We start from the raw sequence: 27,599 nt of genomic DNA on the forward strand, positions 1-27,599 counted from the left end.
AAAAAGTAGATAATTAGTTCTTCCTACTCAAGTTCAAATAATTAACAAGAATGTTATTGAGCACCTTTGGCCTGAGTCCAAACACAGGAGTTAGCTCATTTTGCTAAGTGAGGATACTAAAGTTAAGAGCAATTCTGTATCTCAAATCTGCAAAGTAAAGTATTTTATGAAAATGCCTGAAACCACACTATTGTGAAGAACCATGAAAATTGCATTGTCACAGTTTTAGTTATGCTTAATTTGGGAGTAAAACAGGTCCTATTAAAAAGGCCTTGTTAGTTCATTCACATATAACTACAATCAGTGATGAGTCAAATTCATTTCCATTACTTTTTCCCAGGGATTACTACCATGTCATTCTGATTTAATACTTACTGTATATAACTTGCATAATATGGAGTATCTCAGTAATGCTCTGAAGCTGACAGCACAAAAGAAATGTAGAAAACCCTAGAAATGCAGTTAATATGTTACTTAAAAAACCAGTAAATTATAAACATGAACAAGTAGTATTGGAGAAAAATTTTTACTGAGCAAATCCTTATATATCATCAATGATTCACCTTCAATCTACTTTCTTTGGGTCTATATTTATTTTAAAAACTCATTGAACTAAATGATTTTTAAGAGCATGAACTTTTTCCCACTGATTTTATTTGGGGGCAGAAGTACCGTATATAAAATGAAATTCATTGTTAAGATTTTTATAACAAACACAAAATGACTGCTTAATATAAAAGCTTAGGGTCTTGTAGTTGATATGTTGGTTGGCTTTGCTGAAATTATTTTTCCCCTCTTCTTTTTTTAATCTTTTTTACAAGGTATTCTTCAATGGTTAAGGGAGTAAGAAAGGATATACTTGAAAATGAAGGTGATAATTCATTATTCATTTGATCTGATCCTTCACTATATGCAATAAACATGGCTTTTTTTTAGCAATGCATCATTCATTAACAACACACACAAACACATACACACACACACACACACACACGCACGCGAAAGCTTGGAAATAAATGAGTAAACAACTAAAATAATTTAAAATGGCAATTAAAAATCACTAGGTCACAAAGTTGTCACCATCCACAGGTTTCCTAAAGTTCCTGAGGCAGCAGTAGGAAAAAGCAATCTGTGCAGTAGCTTCAGTAATATCTGCTGAAGGCAGAAGCTGTAAATCTGCTAGTGAAAGAACTGTCTACTGAATGTTGAGTTAGTTGAATAAAAGTATGTGTTGCTCCTAAAATGAGGAGGAGGAATGGGCTTATCCTTCCCTGAGTGTGATCAGGACAAAAGAAAACCTGAGAAACAGCTTAAAGAGGGTTAAGTGGCTCAGAGCCTTGGTTTGAGACTGGTTACTCTGTTCCAGAGATGATCCTGAAAGAATGAACACCTGTAAAGCAACTAGTGCTTTTAGGAGCTTTCCAAACCTTTCCTCAGCAAAATGAAGGCATACTGAATACTAAGAATGGTAATAAAAGAATTGGATTTTGTATTTTTAAGAAAAGTCATTTCAAGTCATTTTTAAGAAACTGTTTAAACATGCTTTGTTGAATATTTGTGAATATAACTACCATATAATTTCAGAGTTGAACTAATTAGTGCTCTATAATGGATCCTCTCAATAAAATTTTGGGCACCTGGAAAGGTAGCTAACTAGATGTAGTCTGAAAGAACACTGTTCACCAAAATCAAAGGAAAGTTACTTTTAACTCAAAACAAAGCTTGCTTCAAATATGTGCAACTTTTTACTAAAACAACTATAGAAAGTGAATTGTTTTTAAGAACTTGTCATTTTTACTGAAATATACAATAAAAAGCATTTACATCTCTGAAAAAAAATGCCATTTTCTTACTAGTCTGGCACATAGTTTATAAAAAAGGATATTAATGTAAAACTTTAGATCTATATTTTGTGGAATCACAAATTACTATAATTATTTAACACCATGTCTGGAGAAACTATACACATAAAATCAGCATGCAAACTGTTATTCCTTGAATGGAATAATAAGAAAGAAGATTGTATGAAAGAAACAATGTCAGAGTTCAAGCCTGAACTTGGCCAGTAAGGGTAGATGATCTGAGGAATTATTTTCATTAGGAAGTCCATTAACAGTCCATAAGTCTTCTTCTGTAAGAAGTGACAGTCTACCTAGAAGTTTCAAGCCACCAACTAAAGCAACTTCATTTCCTACATAAGAAAAAAACAATTTATCAGATTGTGATACATTAATTATGAGTTACATCATATCTTATACAACCTTAATATTCTAGTAATAGAGACAAGTGAGATTTGAGACCCAATCAAAAGATCAGCATGATGTTTGAAGTATTAATAAAATATTATTGCTGAGTAATTATTAACAGCTAATTCTATTTCATCTTGTAACAAAATCTACAAATACTCTTTAGTACAGAATACTTACACATAGAACATTTTAAATAAGAGTCATTTAGGATGGACAACTACATAAAAAATTCATTCACTAATCATTCTGCAACTTCACAAAACCAAGTTGGAGCAGAATAGTGGGATTTTATGCCACAATCCTTTTACACCACCTAGTGGCATTCTGCTAAAGTGGCAAGGACCATGAGGGACAGACAGGACAGTTCTGGTGCTACCAACAGAGTTCAACACAGTTATACAGGATAAAATAGAAGAGTGAGAAAGGAAGATGAGAAATGAGAGAGGGACACAGAGAGATTGGTCAAGGAAAAAGGTACTTAGGATGAATGGCTTCCAACCTCTCATTTGGATAGATATTTTCTATATCGTAAAGACCTAAAATGATTTGTGTTTTTTAAAAAAGCACTATTTATTCTATATATTTTTAGAAGTAGAAGGAAATTTAGAAATTCCCCGTTCAATAATCTCTTCCTGCCTCGCACTCCTGAAAAGTGGTTGAACACTCCTTTAAGTGAACACATGGATGGAGAGCAGCTACTACCTTAGAAGACCAAGTATTTCATTTTTAGATAGCTCTAAACAATTGGCAAATACAATGGATAGAGCTCCAGTTCTGAAATCAGGAAAACTCATCTTTCTGAGTTCAAATCCAGCCTCTGCCACTTATTAGCTTGTGTGAACAAGTCATTTAACCCCATTTGCCTTGGTTTCTTCATCTGTAAAATGAGTGGAGAAGGAAATGGCAAACTGCTCTAGTAACTATCTTTTCCAAGAAAATCCCAAATGGAGCTATGGAGGGTTGAACATGACTGAAAAAATTACTGAAAACATTAGAAAATTATTCCTTATGATAAACTAAAATGTGCTTCCTTCCCACCTGATATGACAGACTTCCAGAGATACAAAAAATTAGTTTAACTGCTTTTCCATATGACACTCTTTCAAACATGTGAAAACAATCTTATCTTCTCTAAACTAAATGTATCAGGTCCTTAAGTTATTTTCCATGACAGGATTTATAAACACTCCCTCTCTCCACTACTTACAGTCCTTGTTACTTTCCTCTGAGCATGTCAAAGCTCAACTTAATATATATATATAGTACCTAGAACCAAATATTCTGTAGATGATGCTGTCTGAGCAATGCAGAGTACAAAGATTTCTTCCCACATAAAATGAGATTAATGGTTTTGATACTCTGATGGATCTGTCATATCATCTGTGAAGACAGGCTTTCTGCTGGTGCAGATTTTTAAGTTTCTCTTATGCCATATATTACATATTCTTCAGAAAACACAATATGTTGGGAGGTCCTCTTGTTTCTTTTCATACTTTTGTAGTACTAATATTACATTCACATTATTCATAAATTATCTCTCATGCCCACAGTTAAAGGCCATATGACTAGTCACCACTGTTACTGATCCTCTAACATATTTCAACTAACTGGTTCTTCCCCACCCACCCACCCAAGTCCTAGCAAACTTCAATTCCCTCTTTCCTTCAAACTACTTTCCTGTGTGACTTCTCCCAGCAATATTCAATCCTATCTTTACTGGGCCTCAGCATTTATTTTCCTCTGCCCTTCTTAACCCTCTGGACCTCTGTCTTTGTTAACAAACTTCCCTTCACCATGGATCTCTTCTAATCCTCCATATTTCTGGTGTTTATATAACAATGCATTGTTGTAGAAATCATCTCATCCTTTTTACTTCTTTCTTATGCTGGTGGCTCCTGGTGGCTCCTCTCAGTTCTACCCACCTAACTGGGTCAAGAGGAGAAGTTGGGGGGGGGGGGGAAGCTGGATGGCTCAGTGGATTGAGAGCCAGGCCCAGAGATGGGAGGTCCTGGATTCAAATCTGGATTCAGACACTTCCTAGCTGTGTGACCCTGGGCAAGTCACTTGACCCCCATTGCCCAGCCTTTACTATTCTTCTGTCTTAGAACCAATGCACAGTACTGATTCTAAGACAGAAGTTAAGGGTTTAAACAAAAGTAAAAAAAAAAGAGAGAGAGAGAAATTGGCATATTTTTTGACTCCCACAACTCTCAGACCTTTCCTCTGCTACAAGCTCTAGAAAACTTCTCAAAGGTTTGTGTCTAAATTACCCTGTCCAGAGCTTTATTGGTGCCATCTACTGACTACCAGGTCACTTAACTCTCCCTCGTTCCTCAAGAATCCCAGTAGCCAACTGATTCTCTTTATCCCAATTTAAAATTTTCGATTCAATTCAAAAATTTTAAATTTTCAATTCAATATTGATGTCTCTTCAAACACAGTATCTTCACAGTTCACTATCCTCAACTCTCATGCCTTAAAGGCCAACTCTACTACTATATAAGCAACCAAACCTTTCCAACATCTGATCATATTACCACCCTCCTCAAAAACCTTAATTGGCTCTCCACTGCCTTTAGGATAAAATACAATCTCTTTAGCCTGATATTGAAGACTATAATCTGGCCTCAACTGAGCTTTCCAGAATTATTTCACATTACTCCCTACTCTTTATACACTTCCTATTCTAGGCAAACCAGACCATTTTCTCTTTCCAAAACTTAGTATGCCATCTCCATACATTCACCTACAGAAGCTGTTCTCTCTGCTGGAATGCATTCACCATTTCTGCCTCATCTTTATGGAAAAGGGGATATCTAAGAAGTTATCTTAATCAGCTTTTAGTGCTCATTCTTTCCATAAATATTACCAGAGTTAAATATTTCCTTCATTCCTTACTCTTTATTTTACTTTTTCATGTTCCTTTCAACCTTTTTGATATAATGCAAGTTCTTTGAAAACTATAATTGTCATGTTTTTTGTCTTTGTATCTGCAGTACTTCAAATAGAGCTTTACATATAAGTAGTTTAAAAATACTTGTTGAAATGAATCACTTACAATGACTACCTAGCTCTTTTCTCATATTAAAAATTTGGTTAAAATATTTGTTTCAATGAGTTCAATTATACACATATTTTTGTAGCCCCCCCCATCTTTATTTTTGTAAACACACCTATAACCTCTAAAAAAAGCCTCAACACCATAATGATAATAACAGCAATAATAATAGCTAGCATTTCTATAGCACTTCAAATTTTGCAGAGGTTTACAAATAGGATCTCATTTTAGCCTCATATCAACTCTGGGAGGTAATTTTATAGATAAGGAAATTGAGGGTGAGAGGTGTTAGGTGACTTGCCCAAAGTCAAATAGCTAGAAAAGGTCTGATCTGAGATTCAAACTTAGGTCTTCCAGAATACAACTCCAGCAAACTGAACACTGAGTCAACAAGCTGCCCTCATTATTTAAAATGCTAACATTAATTTCTTAGAAATTCATAAATACCAAATGCTGGTGCTTTAGGGGGGCATGAAATGTCTGGTTTAGCCTATTATTTCATAGACTCAGCGACTGAAGATGAGAGAGGATAAGTGGCTTGTTCAAGATTAAACAGCAAGCTTTTAACAGAGCTACAACTGCAGTCTCAGCCTGCTGACTCCATGATCTTTCCCATTGGCACTATGCTGCCAAATTCTGAAGCCACAGCAAGTATGGACTAGATCATGGAATTTCCCCCCAATATAGGTTACATACCTCAGGTGTACTAAAAATCAGGTTAAGATTTAACAAGTCACAGAAAAAACATTATTAGTGTAACTATATAAAAAAATTCCTCTTATCACAGAAAAACAAGATAAATCCATTTCTAAGTAGAAAGACAAAAGACAAAATGGAAAATCTAAAATGTCAAGAGTGGACTCATACCTAGTAAACAAGAAACCAAAACGATCATCTGTTTTGCAAATTTCTGTAACCTACCTAACCAGTACATAATTCAACCAAAAATGAATAGTCAAGTAATATAAATGAATAATTTATATCAAATTTTGAATTACTTGGTTTTCAAACCTAGACCTTTTTTTTCCCAGCTTAACTGCTAAAAAACAACTGACTACCTATAATGTTTCTTTGGTGAAAACATTAGTAGATTTGTCTTCTTTACCTTGCTGTGAGTTAATAGATTCCTTTTCCGTTGAGTAGAAAATATAATCCACCGTTACAGCATTTTTTGAATGACAAGTTGTCACTTCTGGAATTCCAGTGTTGGGAAGATAATGTGAATATACAGATGATAAACTAAAATGGTGGTGTAAGTTTGAAGATAATCTAAATTAAAGAAAAAATGTGTCCAACTTGTTTTATGTCACCCATAATTTTTCCTATTTAAAATGGCATTTACTTAATTATTACAAGAGAAAATATGCATCTTTAAACAATAAGCACCTAACAATCTCAATTCATTAGATAAATTATAATCAGATGTGCCCAGTTCCCACTGATAATAAATGCATATGCTTACATATAAATATTATTAACTGAAATCTACTTTAATTCTAATCAAAATACTTTCAGTAGTGTTATAAGATTATTATTTAGTTGTTATGTAGGAGACTTGGCAGGAAGGGCTGGAGAATTCCACATAGAATGGGAAGGAGGAAGTGGCTTGTGCCTGGGAGAGACTCCGTGGGGGTTGGGAAAAAACTGTTGCTGACCCTGGGAGATCTCAGAGCTAGGGGAGTTGTATCCAGATTCCCTGGGATCCTGGAGAGTGGTGAAGGCTTACAGCAGAGGACATCAGACCTGCAGAGCAGCACCGAGTAGGGAGTAGTTTGTGATCTGGTGGACAGCATTGCAAACTTTCTCTCCCTACCTGGATACTTTGGATCATCTGTTCTGGTGGAGTTGACTCCTGGCATCCTGAAGCCATCCCTGGATTAGCCATGAGATCCCAAGTAAAGCCATCTTCATGTCCTTAGCTAAGCTGACCAAACCTGGCTGGAACCAGGTTGGGAGGAACTTTCCCCTTGTGACTGCTTTCTTTGGGCCTTGTCTTGCTTAAATCTTAGAAGAGTGTAGTTAAGTCCCTTTCCCTTGGCCCTGTAGTTTGCCCTTAGTCTGTTAGTGTAGAAAAACCTTATTCCCATCCTTTACCTTAGTTTGTCCCTGATTAAAATGTGTTATTAAACTCTTGCCTTTATTTATCAACTTCCATAGGCTCTGTCTTGTTGATGCTGGGTGGTAGTTGGAGGCCAAAAGCCATTTCTGTTACAGATATCCAAACAGCCGTTATAACCCAGTCTCCCTACTTGTTGGGCCCCTTCCTGCCAAGTCTCCTACATAACAACTAAATAATAATCTTCCTCATAACAGTAGTCAGTTCCAATTTTAATATGCTAAATCAACTGTATTATCATGGTAGTGAATTTCAATGAACCCTTTCTTTCACTTTTATCCAAAAGTTTTTCTTTACTTTTTAAACATAACATCAACTATAAAAGAAGTTTCAATGTGATATGGTTTTGAAAACTACAAATGTATTTTAAGTCTAGTAATTCCATGCCTTTATATGAAAAAAGTCAACAAACTTGTCACTTTTCAAGAACTCACTTTTCAGCTGCTATGAGGACTTCTGTTTTTTCCAACTGTTTTTGTGTCATATCATCCTCTTCTATAAGAGCAAGAGAAATATTAGTAAATGAGCATGTGGATTTAAATGTTACTAACTCATTCTTTTCACATATATCCAGTATATTTTAAATGATATTTTAGATATATGTTAAGTGTTTCATCCAAGGAACTATATATTATTGATGTTCAAAAAAAGGTTAATGATAGAAATAAAATACAAACATGACCAAAATCACATGCAATTTATTATAGATTTTTTTGAAGCTCAACTTTTTAATGCTAAAAAGATAATTTATAAGTCTCTAAAAAAGAAAAATGTAATATTTCTGTATTTTCTATCACACACAAAGAAAGCCTAATTTACTTGTCAAAACTTACCTGCCTTTTCTACTCTTGTTACCTGTGGTATCTCATAGACACAATTCTGTGAAATACCCAGACTCGGGGGCCATATTGGAATAGACAAAATTCTTTGTCCCCGGGGAGATTGTTCCTGACCAGAAACCTAAAACAAAATTTCAACAAACTATTTAATACTTCAGTCAAAGATCTGATGCTTCAATAAAGCAGGTACTCCCTCCACCAGCAGAGATGGCAACCTCCATCCCTACTCTCAGGAGACAGTAAGTACTTATGAGCATGGATGGCAAAAAAATTTCACCAACTACTGGCCAATCTTCTAGTGAAGATTCTCTCTGAATTTAGTTAGGCTAGTTTTAGGATGGCAGATTTCTAATCTATCACCAAAACTACAGTGAAAGCCTAAATGGTTCAGATCTGATAAATTTGTGCTCATCTGGCACAGCTTTTGAGAATCATGGAAAATCAAGTCAGGATGAGGCAGACAGTCTTAAACACTTTGGTGAAGTATTAAATTCTTTAATATAAAGTATGAGTCTTTGTAAAGTAAAAAGTCTTTAATACTTTGATGAAGGTAAATATAGTTTTGTTTTTAATTACAAAGGAATTACTACATTAAAGTAATATGAGATTCAATATCAGAATGGGAAAAGTAACCTTGATTAGATAACCTGTGAAATGGCTTAACACCTCAAAACCTTGCCTATTTAACATTAGATAATTTAAACTGATGATATGTGAAAAATATCAACATTTTCCTCTATCTCACATAATATTTTCTTTAAATATGAAAATAATAGAATAAAATTATAAATAAAATGGTTTTATCTATGCAGTGCTTTTTCTTTTCTTTTCCCCACCATCTACATTATAGCTCCCATTCTTAATTCCTCAAGATTTATTCAAAGTTAATTTACAGTCTCTCAAAATGCAAACCCAAAAGTTTTTTGAGGAATTAAATGTGTTCCATTTTGCTTATTTCTCAACCTTTATAGAATGGTTCCTAATATTTTTATTTTTAATTTTTTTTTATTTAATCAATTAATTTGGAATATTTTTCCATGGTTACATTATTCATGTTCTTTTCCTCCCCTCCTCCCATCCCCTCCCATAGCCAATGAGCAATTCCACTGAATTTTTTTTTCTCATTTGTTCATTTTCATTTCTTGTTTTATTCATAATCTAATGAGTTTACAAGTCAGAAATGCAAACCAAAATAATTCTGAAATCATCTCACAACCATCAGACAGCTAAAATGACAAGGCACCACCATCCACATTCATATCTTCAACTCCTCACTCTTCCTAAATCCACAGAGCTAAAGAGTTTACAAGTCAGAAATGAAAACCAAGACAATTCTGCGACATCTCAACCCATCAGAATATTAAAAATGACAAAAGGGCAAAATGATAAATGTTGGAGGGGATGTGGAAAAATGGAGACACTAATATACTGTTGATGGAGCCGTGAAATGATCCAACCATTTTGGAGAGCAATTTGGAATGCTACCCAGAGAGTTATAAAATCATGTAAAACCAATGCTGGACCTTTTTCACAAGGAGATCAAGGAAAAAGGAAAAAAAAACTTATATGTTTCAAAATACTTATAGCAGCATTCTTTGTGGTGACAAAGAACTGGAAACTGAAGGGATATCCATCAACTTGAGAATGGCTAAACAAATTGAGATGAAATACTACTACACCAAAAGAAATCATGAGCAAGCTAATTTTTTAAAAAAACTTTTTAAGAACTACACAGGATAATGAACAACAAAATGAGTAGAACCACATCATACATAGCTACAGAATCCTGGAAGTATAAATGATGAATGTTACTTCCAGAGAGAGAACTGAAAGGTAAAAACATAAAAAACTTAATTTATATGAACATGTCTATCTCCTGGATGACACCTTCTGAGATGTGGGGAGGAGCTAGGATGCTTATGAATAAATTATATTAATAAAGTGATGTTGTATTAAAAATAAAAGAATTGACAAGTCTTGTGATCCTGCAATATATTTCCACATTTCTTCCTTTTTTCTCTACTCACATCACAATTACCCAAGTTCAGAATTTTATCACTTTTCTGGACTACTGCAATAGCCAAATTCTCCCTGCTTCAAATTCTCCCCTCTCTAATCTAGACTCCATAAAACTATAAAAGTGATATTCCTAAAGTACAGAGCTATACAGGTCACTTCCCTGATCAATACATTTCAGTTCATATTGCCTCTAGGATCAAATGCAAACTCCTGTTTGCCTCATAAAGGGCCTCTAACATTTTTCCAGCCTTATCATACATTACTTCCTCTTCATGCACTTTTCAAGACAGTCTCTGGATCCTTTGCTGTTTTTCACACACAAGAGTCCATCAAAGGCTTTCTCTCATTCCTGTATTATATTTTCTCTTCCTTTCTACCTTAGGATCTCTAATTTCTTACAAATTAAGCTTTAGGATAAAGAATCTCAAGTCAGCCATTCTGGTCACTTGTTAACAATTCTAGTGAAGGGTTAAAATTGTTAACAAGGAAACCAATGGATTATCAATGGTTTTCAAAACACATTGCCCCTGCTTCACACTGACATCAGAAAAAAGAAATTAAATACCTTTCACAGTAACTTGGTACCAGTTCTTTAAATGATAAGAAGAGATAGTCATTGCCCAAGATGATCAGGCGAAGCAATCCAGAAATCTCCCAACATTCCCCCAAACAACTTTAACTTAATTCCTCAAATCAAATATTGGAACAGCAGAGCAAATAAGAGGTTGGAGTGAGGCATTTTCTGATCTACGAAAATTTAACAGGCTTGTAAGAGAGGTCTAAAACAAAGAGATGGAAGACTGTCTGGAACCCACACATGTGGTGGCCACAAGGGCAACAACAGCACCATTGCATTTTCTAGAGCTCTCAGTCCAGAGACTGTAAGAGGATCAGACAACTGATCAAACAGATTACAATGGATCTTTGCTGGCACCGAGTATAGCTGGTATTGATTGGCAACACTATTACCCATACATAGTTTTGAGTTGCAGTTCCAGGCCAAAGAAGAGCACTGATTAGCAGTCACAAAGGAGCAGAGGCTCCAGTAACAGTTCCAAAGCGGAGGAGTGTTAGCACTAGCAGCTGCAAGGAACCAGGGAGTAAAGACTTTCAAGGGAAAAAAACTAGAGCACAAATCAGGAAAACAATGACCATACCTCTCCTAGGATCATGATACCTTGGAAGCACCCCAGAAATAAATGAAAACAGTAGCAGAAAAAATTCTTAGGATAATATCTCCCCACTTCAAGGTGAACAAAACTCAACGTAAAGTTCAAAGTCAAGAAATAGGCCAGAAAATGAGCAAACAACTAAAAAGAGAATCTGATCATAAAAAAATTACTATGGTGTCAGGGAAAACTAAAACTTAAACTTAGAAAAAGACAACAATGTGAAAATAGCAACCAAAAAAAATGCAAATTGGACCTGAACCCAACAAGATTTCCTAGAAGTTAAAGAGAGATAAGGGTGATAGAGGGAAAAGAAATAAGAATGATACAAAAAACATTGGAAAAGAGAACTAACATTTTGTTAAAAGGGGAACAAAAATACTGAAAAATATAACACCCTTTTAAAAAAGAGAAATGGCCAAATGTAAAAGGAGGTACAAAAATTCACTGAAGAATTCCTAAAAATTAGAATTAGGCAAATGGAAGCCAATGACTCCATAAGACATTCAGAAATACTAAAACAAAGTCAAATAGTAGAAAATGTGAAATATCTCAATGGAAAAACTGGTCTGGAAAACAGATTGACAAGAGAAGAATTAAGAACTATTGGACTATATAAAAGGTATGATCAAAGAAAGAGTCTAGATTTTATGTTTCAAAAAATTATCAAGTAAAACTGCCCTGATGTCCTAGTAAAAGATAAAATACAGATTGAAAGAATCCAAAGAGATCTCAAAATAAAAACTCCCAGGAATATTTTAGTAAAATTCCAGACCTCCCTACTCAAAAAGAAAATACTTCAAACATCAAGAAACAACTCAGTTTTTTTTCATGGGGCAGAACCAAGATGGTGGCTTAGGAACACCTAAAGCCCAAAGTTCTTCACTAATCCTTACAAACCAATATTTATATTGCATTTCAAAGAAAACAGAAATCCAAACCCAACAAGAAGTCACAAGACTCTCCTACTGAAAACAACTTGAAAGGTAGGCACAGTGTGTCTATTTCCACAGAATAATAGAGAGACAGGCTGGCTGAACACCTAGCCTTGAGACCTGCAATAAGACCAAGCTTAATGTGTGCACCCCAGGCAGGGACTGCAGCCATGAGGGTTTGCCTCTGACCTACCACACGTGGTCCAGGGCTATACCAATGGCTGGTAGGGAGGAACTTGGGGGTGGAAGTGCCATCAGGCAGAATACCCTCCCCCACCCACAACACCAAGACCTGCAAAAAGACCAGGCTGTCTGCGTAAACCCCAGGCAGAGACTACAGCCACAAGGGTTTGCCTCTGACCCACCATCCATGGTGCTGGGCTCTGACAATGGCTGGCAGGGAGGAACTGGGTGGGGAGGGGCACCTGGCTGAACACCCTTGGCCCACAGGCTACAGTGAAAAATTTGCCCCAGAGCAGGCCAGCTCAGTAGGTTAGCTCAACCAGCTGAATCCAGTATATCAGCAGAAAATTGAGAAAAGAGAAGATTCAGCCTTAGGGCATAACATCTCAAACACTGGTTCAGGAAATCAACAGAGGGGCAAGTTTATAGTCCATAGGGGAAAGAAAAAAAAGGAAAAAAAAAAAAGAAAGTGAGTAAATGAGGAAAAAAAAAGCTACAATTGAAAGCTTCTATGGAGGTAAGGGCCAAAGAACAGAACCAATGGATGAGGATGACAGCCAGGAAACATCAAGCAAAGCCTCAAAAAAAAAAGGGGGGGGGGGGATTGGATAGAGGCTTTGGAAGAGGAGCTCAAAAGAAATTTAAAAATCTAATAAGAGAGACTGAAGAAAAATGTCAAAAGGAAAATAGTAGCCTAAAATGCAAAATAGGTTATCTGGAAACAGAGGCATAGGCATTAAAAGCCAAAATTGAATTGCTGGAAAATGCTGCAAAAAAATTGGAAGAATGACTTGGAAGGAAGAATGGACCAAAAGGAAAAGGAGAATAAAAAAATCATGGAAGAAATTTAGTCTAAAAATTAGAATTGGGCAATTAGAAGCTAATGCCTTCCCAAGATATCAAGACATAGTAAAAAAAAGTTAAAATAATGAAAAAGTTGAAGATAATATGAGACACCTCATTGAGAAAACAAATGACCTGGAAAACAGATCCAGGAGAGACAATTAAAATCATGACCAAAAGAAAAGAAAAAAAAAAAAAAGCCTAGACATCATAATACAGGAAATTGTCCAAGAAAACTGTCTTAAATTCTGGAACATGAGGGTAAAATAGAGATTGAAAGAATCCACAGTTCACTTCCAGGCATTAAATCCCCAACTGATAACTCCCAGGAATGTTATAGCTAAGTTCAAGAACTCCCAGGCCAAAGACTCCCTACTACAAACTGCTAGAAAGAAACAATTCAGATATCATTCATGCAGGAGTAGCAATCATGATCTCAGACAAAGCTAAAGTGAAAAGACATTTGATTAAAAGAGATAAAGAAGATAATTACATCTTGATAAAAGGAAGTATAAATAATGAAATATCACTACTTAACATATATGCACCAAATAGTATAGCATCCAGATTTTTAAAGGAGAAACTAAAGGAGCTTAGAGGAAAGAGACCGTAAAACCCTATTAGTGGGGGACCTTAACCTTTCCCTATGAGAATGAGATAAATCAAACCAAAAAATAAATAAGAAAGAAAGGAAGTGAATGAAATATTAGAAAAATTAGAGCTAATATATATCTGGAGAAAACTGAATAGGGATAAAAAGAAATATACCTTCTTTTCAGTAGCACATTGTACATATAAAAAGATCCACCATATACTAGGGCATAAAAACATTGCAAAAAATGTTGAAAAGCAGAAATAATTGCAATTTTTTTCCGATCATAATGTGATAAAAGTCATAATTAATAAAGGCTCATGGAGAGGCAAATTTAAAATTAATTGGAAACTTAATAATCTAATTCTTCAAAACTGATGGGTTAAAGAACATGTTTGTTTAAAATTCAGGGAAGTGTCTAGCAGACACTTATGGACATATGGGGGACCTTAAAACTACATTTCCCGTGGTCCAACGGGTTTCCTGTTTTGGATTATGTATTCAAGATGAGAGACAGCTTTAAATAGGGGGAAGTGACTTTGAACTGGTCTCTCTTAGCTAGGAGGCACAGGCTATATGAAAAGTAAAGATGACTGAGGCAATGTGAATACTTACAGGCGTGTGGCCTAATGATTTTATCCCTATCCGCATGGCTTTAATTAAACTACTAATTTCTATATTTATATCAGTCTTTATCATTTTTAATCTTAACAATAATGGCAACCATACGAAGTTTGGAATTTGAATTCTCAATTTTCTAGATAGCCTAAGAAGAAGCCATGCGGGTCTGGGACCCAGAGTCTCAGAAACTATCTTTTTCCTCGCCCAGTCCTCTCCCAATTTTCCCCAGCCTAGAGGCTATTTTACGGGGAAGGGAGACAATGGTTTTAATTGCCGCTGGGCTTCGAATTATTTTGCTCAATTCCCCGGGCCTGGTGGCCCTTGCGGACACTGACAGACTGCTGGAGCCCAGCCAGTATCGTATTGCCCCTGATCTCCTTAAGTCTTGACCTGGACTTCATTCCTGCCACACCACGTTCCTGCCAGTGTCCCAGTACCTGTGATCTCTGCTGCTTTTCCTGACCCGCCAGTGCAGACCATTTCTGTGGATCCGGAATCCTGAGATTTCCGAGGAGCGACCCGGTTCTGACTTGCCAAGATCTTCGGAGACTTTTGCCTCTGCTGCTTAGGATTTGGTATTGTCCCTCCCACCCCCCACTCTCTTGGTAATGACCTGCATTCTAGCCTCTCCACGTGTTTCTCTAAAGACCTAATTTAGGCACCCCCCACCCCCCACAGGCTCTACACATGGGATTTCCTACAAAACTGACCTAAGTTTTTCTCTAGCCCCGAGCCCACGACCTGACCCCAAGTGGACCTAGCGTCTGAGCCTTGAACTAGCGTTTACCCTTAATCGGGCCGCATGGCCTATTCAACCCCATACCTGCTCAGAACTTTGAACTTTAAAAAACCCCTTAAACTCAGCAGAACTCAATCAGAAGAACTTTAAATTGAACCAGGGGTGGACTTTTAAACCTTGGAACTGAATGAGTTTTATTTCTGTTTTAAAGAGACTGTATTTTACTGTATTTTGCTAATTAGTTTTGTGAATTAATCTTGCTTATTTCGTTGATTTTCCTGTTGCACTGAATCATTTTAAGTTAATGAAGTTTGTGGCTGCTAGATTAATTCTGTTTGTAATTTTATTGTAGCCCCCAAATAATAAGAAAAATCTATTAGAACTGGTAAGAGGTTTTGACCAGCTTGTTAATCTGATACTCACATTATATTTCCTACACATTTTTTAAAGTTGTAAATTGCCTTGTGTATACTGGATTTATCAGAGCACATGTCTTTTAAAAATTATTCTGTCTTGGTAATTGTATAGAACCTTCGAAGTTTCCATGCTTTGAGAATTAACTTGTAATTTTACAAGAGATCTTTTTAACTTTTACCTTAAATCCTAAAGAATTGTTGACTTAAAGGATAAGCTTTTATATATTTTATTATAAGGGAAATTATTGCCTTAAACGGGTAGAAGCATAAAATTTCCTACCCGGGATTGGTTTTTTTTTTTTAAAACAGGAAGCCAAGGAGCTCCTGTATATTCTTATCTGAGGATAATTTAGACCAGAAGGTTTTCTTTTTTTTAAATATCAGATTTTGCTATGGAAGCAATAACATAGTTTGCTGAGAAACTCTTAGCCAAGATTTAAAAGTTATAACAAGTATATGATTTTTAAACATTCTTTATTGTTTTAAAATGTGCTATTGGAAATTATGATACTCTATTTGAATGTGCATTGTGAATCTGTTATTTGTAAGATCCATTTTCTCTCACAGAAAATCTCATTTTGGGTAACAAAACCCTTCTAGTTCTAAGCTATATATATATTTTTGATTTTTAAAACATTCTTTTTATGAGAGCAATTGATTTTTCCTTTTTCTCATCTTGTACTAGAAGTACATATATAATCATTATTTATCCTTTTTCTGATTCTACAGCAATATAAGCTTAATGCAAATACCTGAGAATATGGGACTGTGATTAAATGCCTTTCTATCTGATTCCAAGAGAAGGGAACGTGAGAGCTGTTAATAGTGCTAAGAAAGCACATGGTCAGAGACTTGACTAAAAGATCTGCATGGATTGCAGAGGTCTATGCCAATACTTTAGGGCTTGGAAATTGGGGTTTGAGTCCTGGAGTCCCAGTCTTTTCTAAAACTTTAGAGGACGTGGGTCCCCTCAACTTAAATTCCTAGGCCAGCACCTAAGATTGGTTATTTATTTGGCTCACTTCCCTGAAAAGTTGTTGGCAAATTAGATCAGAGAGAGACATTTCCCTTAAGTCCTGGCCCTGAATGGGTAATTGCAAACTGCTGGATTCACTTTAATTAGGCCTTGATTCAAAGGTCTAAGTTTATTTCCCCTACATTTTTTTGCACATGTTACATTTCATTCACAAGTTAATTTTTTTTCCTTGAATTTTATTCTTTTTATTTTGCCAGTTGATTTCATACAACCCCCGGGACTCAGCCACTCATCCTTAGCTGACCTGAGGTTCCCTTTTCAAGGAAAGAAGGTGTGTTTAGAATTTACCTCAGGGGGATGGGATGTGTGTTAAGTTTTTTTTTTTAATTCGATAATGTAAAAATATATGTATATTTAACTCTTTTAGGAGTAATTTCAGGGGGAAATGTATGATTCTTAGAAGGAAATGTATGTTTTATAATCTATAATGTTAAGTTTAAATTCTTTTGAGAATAATTTCAGGATAAGGATTTTGTCATCTCCCCAGAATCCAGACGACAGACCTGTTTGATGAAGGCACCAAAAGATGCCTGAAGATCCTTCACTGTACCATGAAGACCAAATTTGAACTTTGGGGTGCAGCTAATTGAATTATGGGGAGTGAAATTGAGTTGAATGTATTGTTTTAATTGTACATGTTATGCCAATAGGGGACTGCCCCCAAATTGGTTTTTTGTCAATGTGGCTAGTAATCCATTTATTTATCCATTTCTTTTATACCCCAAATTCCTGAAATTTAGAAGTTGTCTATGTTTACAGATCCAGCGAAGAAAAAAGGGCCAGCCTTTTTTTTTTTGCTGGACCTCAGGGGGAAATGTTTGTTTAAAATTCAGGGAAATGTCTAGCAGACACCTATGGACATAGGGGGGACCTTAAAACTACATTTCCCGTGGTCCAACGGGTTTCCTGTTTTGGATTACGTATTCAAGATGAGGGACAGCTTTAAATAAGGGGAAGTGACTTTGAACTGGTCTCTCTTAGCTAGGAGGCACAGGCTATACGAAAGGTAAAGATGACTGAGGCAATGTGAATACTTACAGGCGTGTGGCCTAATGATTTTATCCCTATCAGCATACTGATTTTTATATTTATATAAACTACTAATTTTTATATTTATATCAATCTTTATCATTTTTAATCTTAACAAACAAATCATAGAAACAATTACTGATTTCATTGAAGAGAATGATAATGAGGAGACAACATATCAAAATCTATGAGATATAGCCAAAGCATTACTCAGGGGCAAATTTATATCCCCAAGTGCCTATATCAACAAAATCGAGAGGGAGGAGATCAATGATTTGGGCATGCACCTTAAAAAGCTAGAAAGAGAACAAATTAAAAATCCCCAGATAGAAACTAAATTGGAAATACTAAAAATCAAAGAAGAAATTAATAAAATTGAAAGTAAAAGAACTATTAAACTAATAAATAAGGCTAGGAGCTGGTACTCTGAAAAAACAAATAAAATAAAGTACTGGTTAATCTAATAAAAAAAGAAAGAAGAGAATCAAATTAACAGTATCAAATATGCAAAAGGTGATCTCACCTCTAATGAAGAGGAAATTAAGGTAATTATTAAGAGCTATTTTGCCCAATATGGCAATAAATATAAAAATACAAAAATTACAAAAATAGACATTGCCTAGATTAACAAAAGAGGAAATAGAATACCTAAAAAATCCAATCTCAGAAAAAGAAATTGAACAAGCCAACAAGGAATTCCTCATGAAAAAATCCCCAGAGCCAGATGGATTCACAAGTGAATTCTACCAAACATTTAAAAAACAACTAATCCCAATACTATACAAATTATTTGACAAAATAAGCAAATAAGAAGTCTTACCAAATTCTTTTAATGACACAAATATGGTACTGATTCCAAAGCCAGGCAGACCAAAAACAGAGAAAGAAAACTACAGACCAATCTCCTTAATGAACATAGATGCAAAAATCTTAAATATTAGCAAAAAGATTACAGCAAGTTATCATAAGGATTATTCACTATGACCAGATGGTATTTATACCAGGAACGTAAGGATGGTTTAATATTAGGAAACCACCCACATAACTGACTATATCAATAACCAAACTAATAAAAATCTCATGATTATCTCAAAAGATACAGAAAAAGCCTTTAACAAAGTACAACACCCATTCCTATTCAAAACACTAGAAAGTAAAGGAATAGTTGGGTCCTTCCTCAAGATAATAAGCAGAGGGGGCAGCTGGGTAGCTCAGTGGATTGAGAGTCAGGTCTAGAGACGGGAGGTCCTAGGTTAAAATCTGGCCTCAGACATTTCCCGACTGTGTGACCCTGGGCAAGTCACTTGACCCCCCATTACCTACCCTTACCACTCTTCTAACTAGGAGCCTATGCACAGAAGCTAAGGGTTTAAAATAAAAATTAAAAAAAAGAAAGATAATAAGCAGTATATAGTTAAAACAATCAGCAAGTATCATCTGCAATGGGGACAAGTTAGAAGTCTTCCCAATAAGATCAAGAGTGAAGCAAAGATGCCCACTATCACCTCTATTATTTAATATTGTACTAGAAATGCTAGCGATAGCAATTAGAGAAAAAAAAGAAATTGAAGAGATTAAAGTAGGCAATGAGGAAACTAAAACATTACTCTTTGCAGATATGATGATATACTTAAAGAATTCTAGAACATCAACTAAAAAGCTAGTCAAAATAATTAATAATTTTAGCAAAGTTGCAGGGTACAAAATAAACCACATAAATCATCAGCATTTCTATATATTTCCAATAAAACTCAGCAGCAAGAGTTAGAAAGAGAAATTCCATTTAAAATCACTCTAGACACTGAAATAATGTCCAGGAATTGATGCAGAGTGAAAGGAGCAGATCCAGGAGAACACTGTACACAGAGACTGGTACATTGTGGTACAATCGAACATAACGGACTTCTCTACTAGCAGCAATGCAAGGATCCAGAGCAAGGCTGAGGGACTTATGAGGAAGAAAACTAGCCATATTCAGAGGAAGAACTATGGAAGTAGAAACACAAAAGAAAAACAACTGCTTGAACACATGGGCTGATGGGGATATTATTGGAGATGTAGAAACTAAACAATAACTCTAGTCCAACTATCAATAATATGGAATTAGGTCTTAATCAATGATACATGCAAAACCCAGTGTAATTGTGCATCAGCTATAGAGGCATGGGGTGGGGGGTGGGGGGAGGAGAGGGAAAGAACATGAAACATATAACTATGGGAAAATATTCCAAATAAAAATTCAAAAAAGCCAAAATAAATAAATGGATGAAGACTTAAAAATAAATAAATAAAAACACTCTAGACAATATAAAATATTTAGGAATCTATTTGCTAAGACAAACACAGGAATTATATGAATATAACTACAAAACACTTTTCACAGAATTAAAACTAGATCTAAATAATTAGAAAAACATTAGTTGCACATGGGTAGGATGAGCTAATATAATAAAAATGACAATCCTAACCAATATATTTATTCAGGGCCATACCTATCAAACTACCAAGAAACTTTTTTATAGAATTAGAAAAAACTTTAACAAAATTCATCTGGAAGAACAAGAGATCAAGAATATCAAGGGAAATAATGAAAAAAGTGTGAAGGATGGGGGCCTAGCAGTACCAGATCTTAAACTATACTGTAAAGAAGTGGTCATCAAAACACATAGTAGTGGCTAAAAGACAGAAGGGTGGATCAGTGGAATAGACTAGGGATAAATGACCTGAACAAGACAGTGTTCAATAAACCCAAATATTGGGGGCAGCTAAGTGGCTCAGTGGATTGAGAGGTAGGCCTAGAGATGGGAGGTCCTAGGTTCAAATCTGGCCTCAAACACTTCCTAGCTGTGTGACCCTGGGCAAGTCACTTAACCCCCATTGCCTAGCCCTAACCACTCTTCTGCCTTAGAACCAATATACAGTATTGATTCTAAGACGGAAGTAAGGGTTTTTCAAAAAAATAAAAAAATAAACCCCAAGAGTCCAGCTTTCAGGACAAGAACCCACTATTTTAACAGAAATTGTGGGAAAATTAGAAAACAATATAGGAGAGATTAGGTTTAGATCAACATCTCAAACCCTATTATCAAGATAAATTCAAAATGTGTAAATGACTTAAACATAAAGAGTGAAATCACAAATAAATTAGGTGAACATAGAATAGTATACCTGTCAGATCTGTGGGAAAGGAAAGAATTTAAGACCAAGTAAAAGATGAGAACATTACAAAATATAAAATGAATGATTTTGATAATATTAAATTTAAAAGGTTTTGTATAAACAAAATCAATGCTACTAAAATTAGAAGGAAAATAATAAACTGGGGAAAAATTTTATTATAAAACTCTCTGACAAAGGTTTAATTTCCATATAGAAACTTGGTAAAATTTACAAAAAATCAAGCCATTCGCCAATCAACAAATGGTCAAGGGATATGAATAGACAGTTTTCAGATGAAAAAATCAAAACTATCAATAATCACATGAAAAAGTGTTCTAAATCCCTCCTGATTAGAGAAATGCAAATCAAAACAACTCTGAGGTACCACTTCACACCTAGCAGATTGGCCAAGATGACAACAAAGGAAAATAATAAATGTGGAGGCAATGTGGCAAAATTGGAACAACACTACTGGTGGAGTTGTGAATTGGTCCAACCATTCTGGAAGGCAATTTGGAATTATGCCCAAAGGGTTTTAAAAGACTGCCTGCCCTTTGATATACTAATGATGCCAATGCTGGGTTTGTATTCCAAAGAGATAATAAGCAAAGCGTTTGTTTAAAAATATTTATAGCCACACTTCTTAAAGTGGTAAAAAATTAGAAAAAGAGGGGGTGTCCCTCAATTGGGGAATGGTTGAACAAATTGTGGTATCTGATGGTGATGGAATACTAGTGTGCTTAAAGGAATAATGTACTGGAGGAATTCCATGTAAACTGGAAAGACCTCCAGATATTGATGCAGAGTGAAAGAAGCAGAACCAGAACACTGTACACAGAGACTGATACAGTATGGCACAGTCAAATGTAATAGACTTTTCTACTAGTAGCAATGCAACAATCCAGGACAATCCAGAGGAATTTATGAGAAAAAGTGCTATCTATATCCAGAGAAAGAACTGTGGGGGCAGAAAAAGAGAAGAAAAACATATAATTGATCATGTGTTTTGATGGGGATATGATTAGGGTTTTGGACTTTAAGAGATCACTCCCTTGCAAATATGAATAATATGGAAATGGATTTTGAACAAGATACACGTATAATCCAGTGGAACTGCTTTTGTCAGCTCCAAGAGGGGGGAGGGAAGAAAGGTGGGAAAAATCATGAATCATGGAACCATGGAAAAATATTCTAAAAAATAAAAAAAATGATTTCATAAAAAAAGAAACAAACAAATTAAATCAAATATTGTGGAGTCAAAGTCAGGATTACATAAGTTTTGGCAGCTTCCATGTTAAAGGAGAGGATCACTTAGAATATGATATTCCAGATGGTAAAGGAGCCAGCATTACAGAATAACCTCTCCAGCTAAACTTCAGGGAGGAAAATGGATATTTAAAGAAATAGAAGATTCCTGATGAAAAGACCAGAGATGAATAGAAAATGTGACATTCAAACACAAGACTTAAGAGAAGCACAAAAAGACAAACATTAAAGGATAATTATAAGGGACTCAAAGTTAAGCTATATACATTCCTGTATGAGAAGATGATATATGTAATTCCTAAGAACTTTATCATTATTAGGGCAGTTTAAAAGAATCTTTAAAGAGAGAGGGCATGGATATGAGTCATTTATGTTGGGATGATAGCCAAAAAAACATGTAGGAGTAAGAAAGAGGGATACATTAGAAGGGGAAGGGAGTGTTAGAATGAGCAAAATTTTCTCACATAAAAGTGGTGTGCAAAGAGTTTTTACAATGGAGGGGGAAATAGAAGTGGCAGATAATGCTTGAACCTTATTCTCACTAGAATTGGTTCAAAGAAGAATATATATATTCATACAAATATAATTTATTCAATAAGGAAGTGGGAGGGGAAAGTTATAACAGAAGGAAAGGTGGGAAATGATAAAAAGGAGAGTGGATTAAGAGAAGCAGAGGTTACAGTTAAAATAGACTTCTAAGGAGGGGCAAGATAAAAAACATAGATTGAATGAAATGAAATGGGATAGAGGAAAATATACAATTAGTAATCATAACTGTGAATGTGAATGGGATGAGGTCACCCCCAAAAATGAAAGCAGAAATTAGAATGGAATGACAATATACTGTTTATAAGTTCACACTTGAAGCAAAATGGCATACAGAGTTAAAATAAAGGGCTGGCACAGAATCTAATATACTTCAGCTGAAGTAAAAAAAGGCACTGGAAGCAATTACAAATTTAAACAAAGCAAAAGCAAAACAAGAGCTAATTAAAAGAGATAATTGGGGAAACTACATTATACTAAGAGGTTCCATAGACAAAGAATGTTCACTGCAAGTTTCTTTGGTAAAAGCCTCATTTCTTAAATATATACTGAATAATAAAGTCAAATAGGTAAAAATAAGAGCCCTTACCATTTGATAAAAGGTCAATGGATATATAGGCAGAAAAAAGTCAAAGCTATCTATACTGACATGAAAAAAAAATGATAAATCATTATTGATAAGAGAAATATAAATTAAAATGACTCTGAGGTACTATATCACATCTAGAAGAAATGACAAATGAGGAGGGGATGAGGGAAAAATTGGTATACTATGAGCTGTTGGTAGAGTGGTGAACTTATCTAACCATTCTGGAGAACAATTTGGAACTATGTTCAAAGAGTTCCAAAACTGTGTATACTCATGGACCCCGCAATGCCATTGCTAGGTCTGTATTCCAAGGAGATCAAATTAAAAAGACCTAAACATATAAAAAATATTTATAGTAGGTCTTTTTGTGGTGGTAAAGAATTAGAAATTGAGGGAATGTTCAACAATTAGGGAATGGCTGAACAAGTTATGGCATATGATTGTGATGAAGTAGGATTATGCCAGAGGAAATGAGTGGGGGGCGGGGAAGTGGCCCCAGAAAAATATGGCAAAAACCAACATGAACTAATGCAAAGTGAAGTTTAGAACTTGGAATTATTGTGCACAGTAACAGTAATGCTGTAATAATGATCAACTATGAATGACTTGACAACTCTGATCAATACAGTGATCTAAGACAGTTCCAAAGCACTAATGATAAAAAATACTATCCACCTCCAGAGAGAGAACTGATGAACTCCGAGTACAAATTGAAGTATTATAATCTCACTTACTTTATTTTTCTTGCATTAAAAAAAATATGACTACTCTGGAAATATGTTCTGCATGATTTCACATGTATAACTGATATTTTTACCTTCTCTCTGTGGCTAGGACAGAGAGCAGGAAGGAGAGAATTTGGAATTCAAATTTTTAAAAAGAAAAAAATGTTAAAAATAAAAAATATTGGGGGGCATCTGGGTAGCTCAGTGGAGTAAGAGTCAGGCCTAGAGACAGGAGGTCCTAGGTTCAAACCCAGCCTCAGCCACTTCCCAGCTGTGTGACCCTGGGCAAGTCACTTGACCCCCATTGCCCACCCTTATCAATCTTCCACCTATGAGACAATACACCGAAGTACAAGGGCTTAAAAAAATAAATAAATAAATAATAAAAAATATGGTCCTCAAAAAATGACATAAGGAGATTACTTACTTTTCCTATGGCAAGTCCTTCATAATTCAATTTTCCTTCCTTTATAAAACTGTAGAGTGGAGAGCCAGGAACTGAATTAAAGTCACCACAAATAATGATGGGACAGACAGTGCCATCTTTCTGATGGGCAACACTGGAAATCTCTGCTAGTAGCATAGCCAACTGAGTCAATTTAATATCACCTCGCCTTGGATTATACAACAGATGTGTGTTAGCGACACATATAGGAGAAGCAGTACAATGAAATTTGGGCTGCAGGAGTAATACTAGTCCAACATTGTCTCTGTCCAATAGAGGTATATCACGACGGTAAAATTCCACAGGGTTTGCTGACAATAGTGTAAATTTGGAACATTTGAAGCAAATGGCACAACCATCAGGTTTCCTTCCTGTCCGCATTTTATATTCACAATGATATCCTATGAAAAATAGTTTAATAAGTAGTTAGTTTTAACCATAGAAGTAATAGAGTTAATATAGTTCTTTTACTATTTTTAAGATTAATGTAGACCTTTCAATTTGAAAAAATAGAAATCAGAATAACATTGTCATTTTGATATATCAAATGCTTCAAATATCTCTAAACAAATGGTGCTATAATTTTTAAAGCCTAGGTTTTTTTTGCCCAACCAGGGTATATGTAACTCTATTTTGACTGTTAAAATTTAATATTTTTTAGTTGTTGAAAGTATAAATTTAGCTAAACATTATATCATACCCAATGATTCCAAATTTGGCTTGATCTCTTTTCTATAATGATCTTCTTGTACTTCTTGCAAACAAAGAATCTGGGAGGAAAATAAAAGAAAGTAACATTTGAATTCAGCACATTAGTAAAGATGCTTAAGGAAAATTATATGTTCCTTTCATAATTAAAAATGTTTCCAAAATTTATGCTTGCTATATTAGAAGGTACTTTTTATAGCTTTAATTCAATTGTGTTTTATTTTCAGTTCTAAATTATACCCTCCTTCCCTTCCTCCCCATCCCTCATCCATTGAGAAAGCAAAAAAAAAAATTACATTACAAATGTGTTTAGGCATGCAAAACAAATTTCTATATTGAAGAAAATAAAAATATGCTTTAATATGTACTTTAAGTCCATCAAGTCTCTTTCTGGAGGTAGTTAGCATGGTTCATAATGAGTCCTTTAGAGCTGTGTTTGATCAGTGTGTTGATCCTAGTTACCATGACTTTCTTTTTTTTTTTAATTCTTTAAATTTTGAATATTTTCTCATAGTTATATGTTTCATGTCCTTTCCCTCTCTCCCAAACCCCCCACCCCCCATAGCAAACGCACAATTCCACTGGGTTTTACATGTATCACTGATTAAGACCTAATTCCATATTATTGATAGTCAGACTAGAGTTATCGTTTAGCGTCTACATCCCCAATAATATCTCCATCAGCCCATGTGTTCAAGCAGTTGTTTTTCTTCTGTGTTTCTACTCCCAAAGTATTTCCTCTGAATGTGGCTAGTTTTACCATGACTTTCAAAGTTAAGTATTTTTACAATATTGCTGCTGCTATATAAATTGTCCCCCTGGTTCTGCTCATTTCACTTTGCATTAGTTTATACAAATCTTCTTAGGTCTCTCCAAAGCCATCTCTCTCTTAATTTCTTACAGCACAATAGTTAATCCATAACTTGCTCAACTATTCCCCAATTGATGGGCATACCCTCAGTTTCTAATTCTTTGCTGCTACAGAGTTGTTATATAGTCTTGCATATACAGGACTTGTCCCTCTTTCTGTGATTTTTTTTGGGGTATAGACCTAGTAGCAATTTTGTTAGAACAATTATGTACAGTTTAATAGCTTTTTTGGCACAGTTCTAAACTGTTTTCTATAATGTTTATATTAGTTTAAAACTCTACCAATAGTGAATTGTTTAAATATTTTCCTATATCCCTCCCAGCAATGATATTTTTCCTTTTTTGGTCAAAGTAGTTAATTTGAATGGATATGGTACCTCAAGTGTTTTAGTTCATATTTTTCAAATTATTAATGATTTAGAGCATTTTTTCACATAGCTATTGATGGCTTTGATTTTTTCATCTGAAAACTGCCTATTTATATACTTTGAACATTTATCAATTGGGGAATGACCCTTATTCTTGTACATTTGACTCAGTTCCCTATATGTTAGAATTGAGACCTTGATCAGAAAACTTGCTGAAAAGATTTTTTTCCCCCAGTTTCTTGTTTTCTTCTAATTTTTAGCTGCTCTGGTTGTCTTTGTGAACTTTTTTATTTTAGGTAATCAAAAATTATCTATTTTATTTCCTGTGAACCTCTCTATTTCTTGTTTAGCCACAAACTCTTTCTCTACCCATAGATCTAACAGGTATTTTCTTCTATGCTCCCTAGTTTGCTTATATCACCTTTTATGTCTAAGTTGTATCCATTTTAAATTTATCTGCTAAACTATTTTCCAGGTTACCCAGAAGTTTTTGACAAACTTTTTTTGTTCTTGCCCCCCAATAATTGAGATCTTTAGGTTTATCAACACTAGGCTACTGTGCTCATTTGTTTCTCTATATTGTATAAGCCAAATCTATTCTACTGAACAACCTATTTCTTTCCCAAGATCAAATTGTTTTGATGATCATAGCCTTGTAGTATAGTTTGAGATCTAGGACTGCTAAGGCCTCTTCCTTCTCATTCTTTTTCACTGACTCCCCTGATATTCTTGACGTTTAATTCCTCCAGATGAATTGTTATGACTTTTTTCTAGCTTTACAAAGTAATTTGGGTAATTTAAGTAGTATTGTAATTTTTATTATATTGGCCTAGTATACTTAATGACCAATTAATACTTTTCCTATCATTTAAATGTTTTTGCGTAAAAAATATTTCATAATTGTGTTTACATAGTTCCTTCCCTTGGCAAGGATTCTCCCAAGTATTTTACAACTGTATATATTTCAAATGGAATTTCTTGATCTATTTCTTTCTGCTGAGTTTTGTTAATAATATACAAAAATGCCAATGATTTTCTTGGGCTTATTTTATATCCTACAACTTTGCTGAAGTTATTGT

General features: G+C 34.9%; 1 protein-coding gene across 2 annotated transcripts in view; it reads right to left on the reverse strand.

Annotated features, from left to right (window-relative positions):
* Positions 1 to 1,644: 1,644 nt before the first annotated feature.
* Positions 1,645 to 27,599, reverse strand: part of ANGEL2 (angel homolog 2) — a 40,516-nt gene continuing 14,561 nt past the window's right edge. The window contains exons 4-9 of one of the 2 annotated variants that reach the window (XM_044673327.1): positions 25,275 to 25,344; positions 24,557 to 24,975; positions 8,257 to 8,383; positions 7,858 to 7,915; positions 6,413 to 6,576; positions 1,645 to 2,191 (exon numbers count right to left, since the gene is read on the reverse strand). In XM_044673327.1, coding sequence (XP_044529262.1) covers positions 2,040 to 2,191; positions 6,413 to 6,576; positions 7,858 to 7,915; positions 8,257 to 8,383; positions 24,557 to 24,975; positions 25,275 to 25,344 — 990 coding nt within the window. In that variant the 3' untranslated portion in view covers positions 1,645 to 2,039. Of the gene's footprint in view, positions 2,192 to 6,412; positions 6,577 to 7,857; positions 7,919 to 8,256; positions 8,384 to 24,556; positions 24,976 to 25,274; positions 25,345 to 27,599 lie in introns of both variants that reach the window. The other variant, XM_044673326.1, reaches the window with a different exon arrangement.

The sequence above is a fragment of the Gracilinanus agilis genome, chromosome 4 (genome assembly GCF_016433145.1).
Source record: "Gracilinanus agilis isolate LMUSP501 chromosome 4, AgileGrace, whole genome shotgun sequence".
NCBI lineage: Eukaryota > Metazoa > Chordata > Mammalia > Didelphimorphia > Didelphidae > Gracilinanus > Gracilinanus agilis.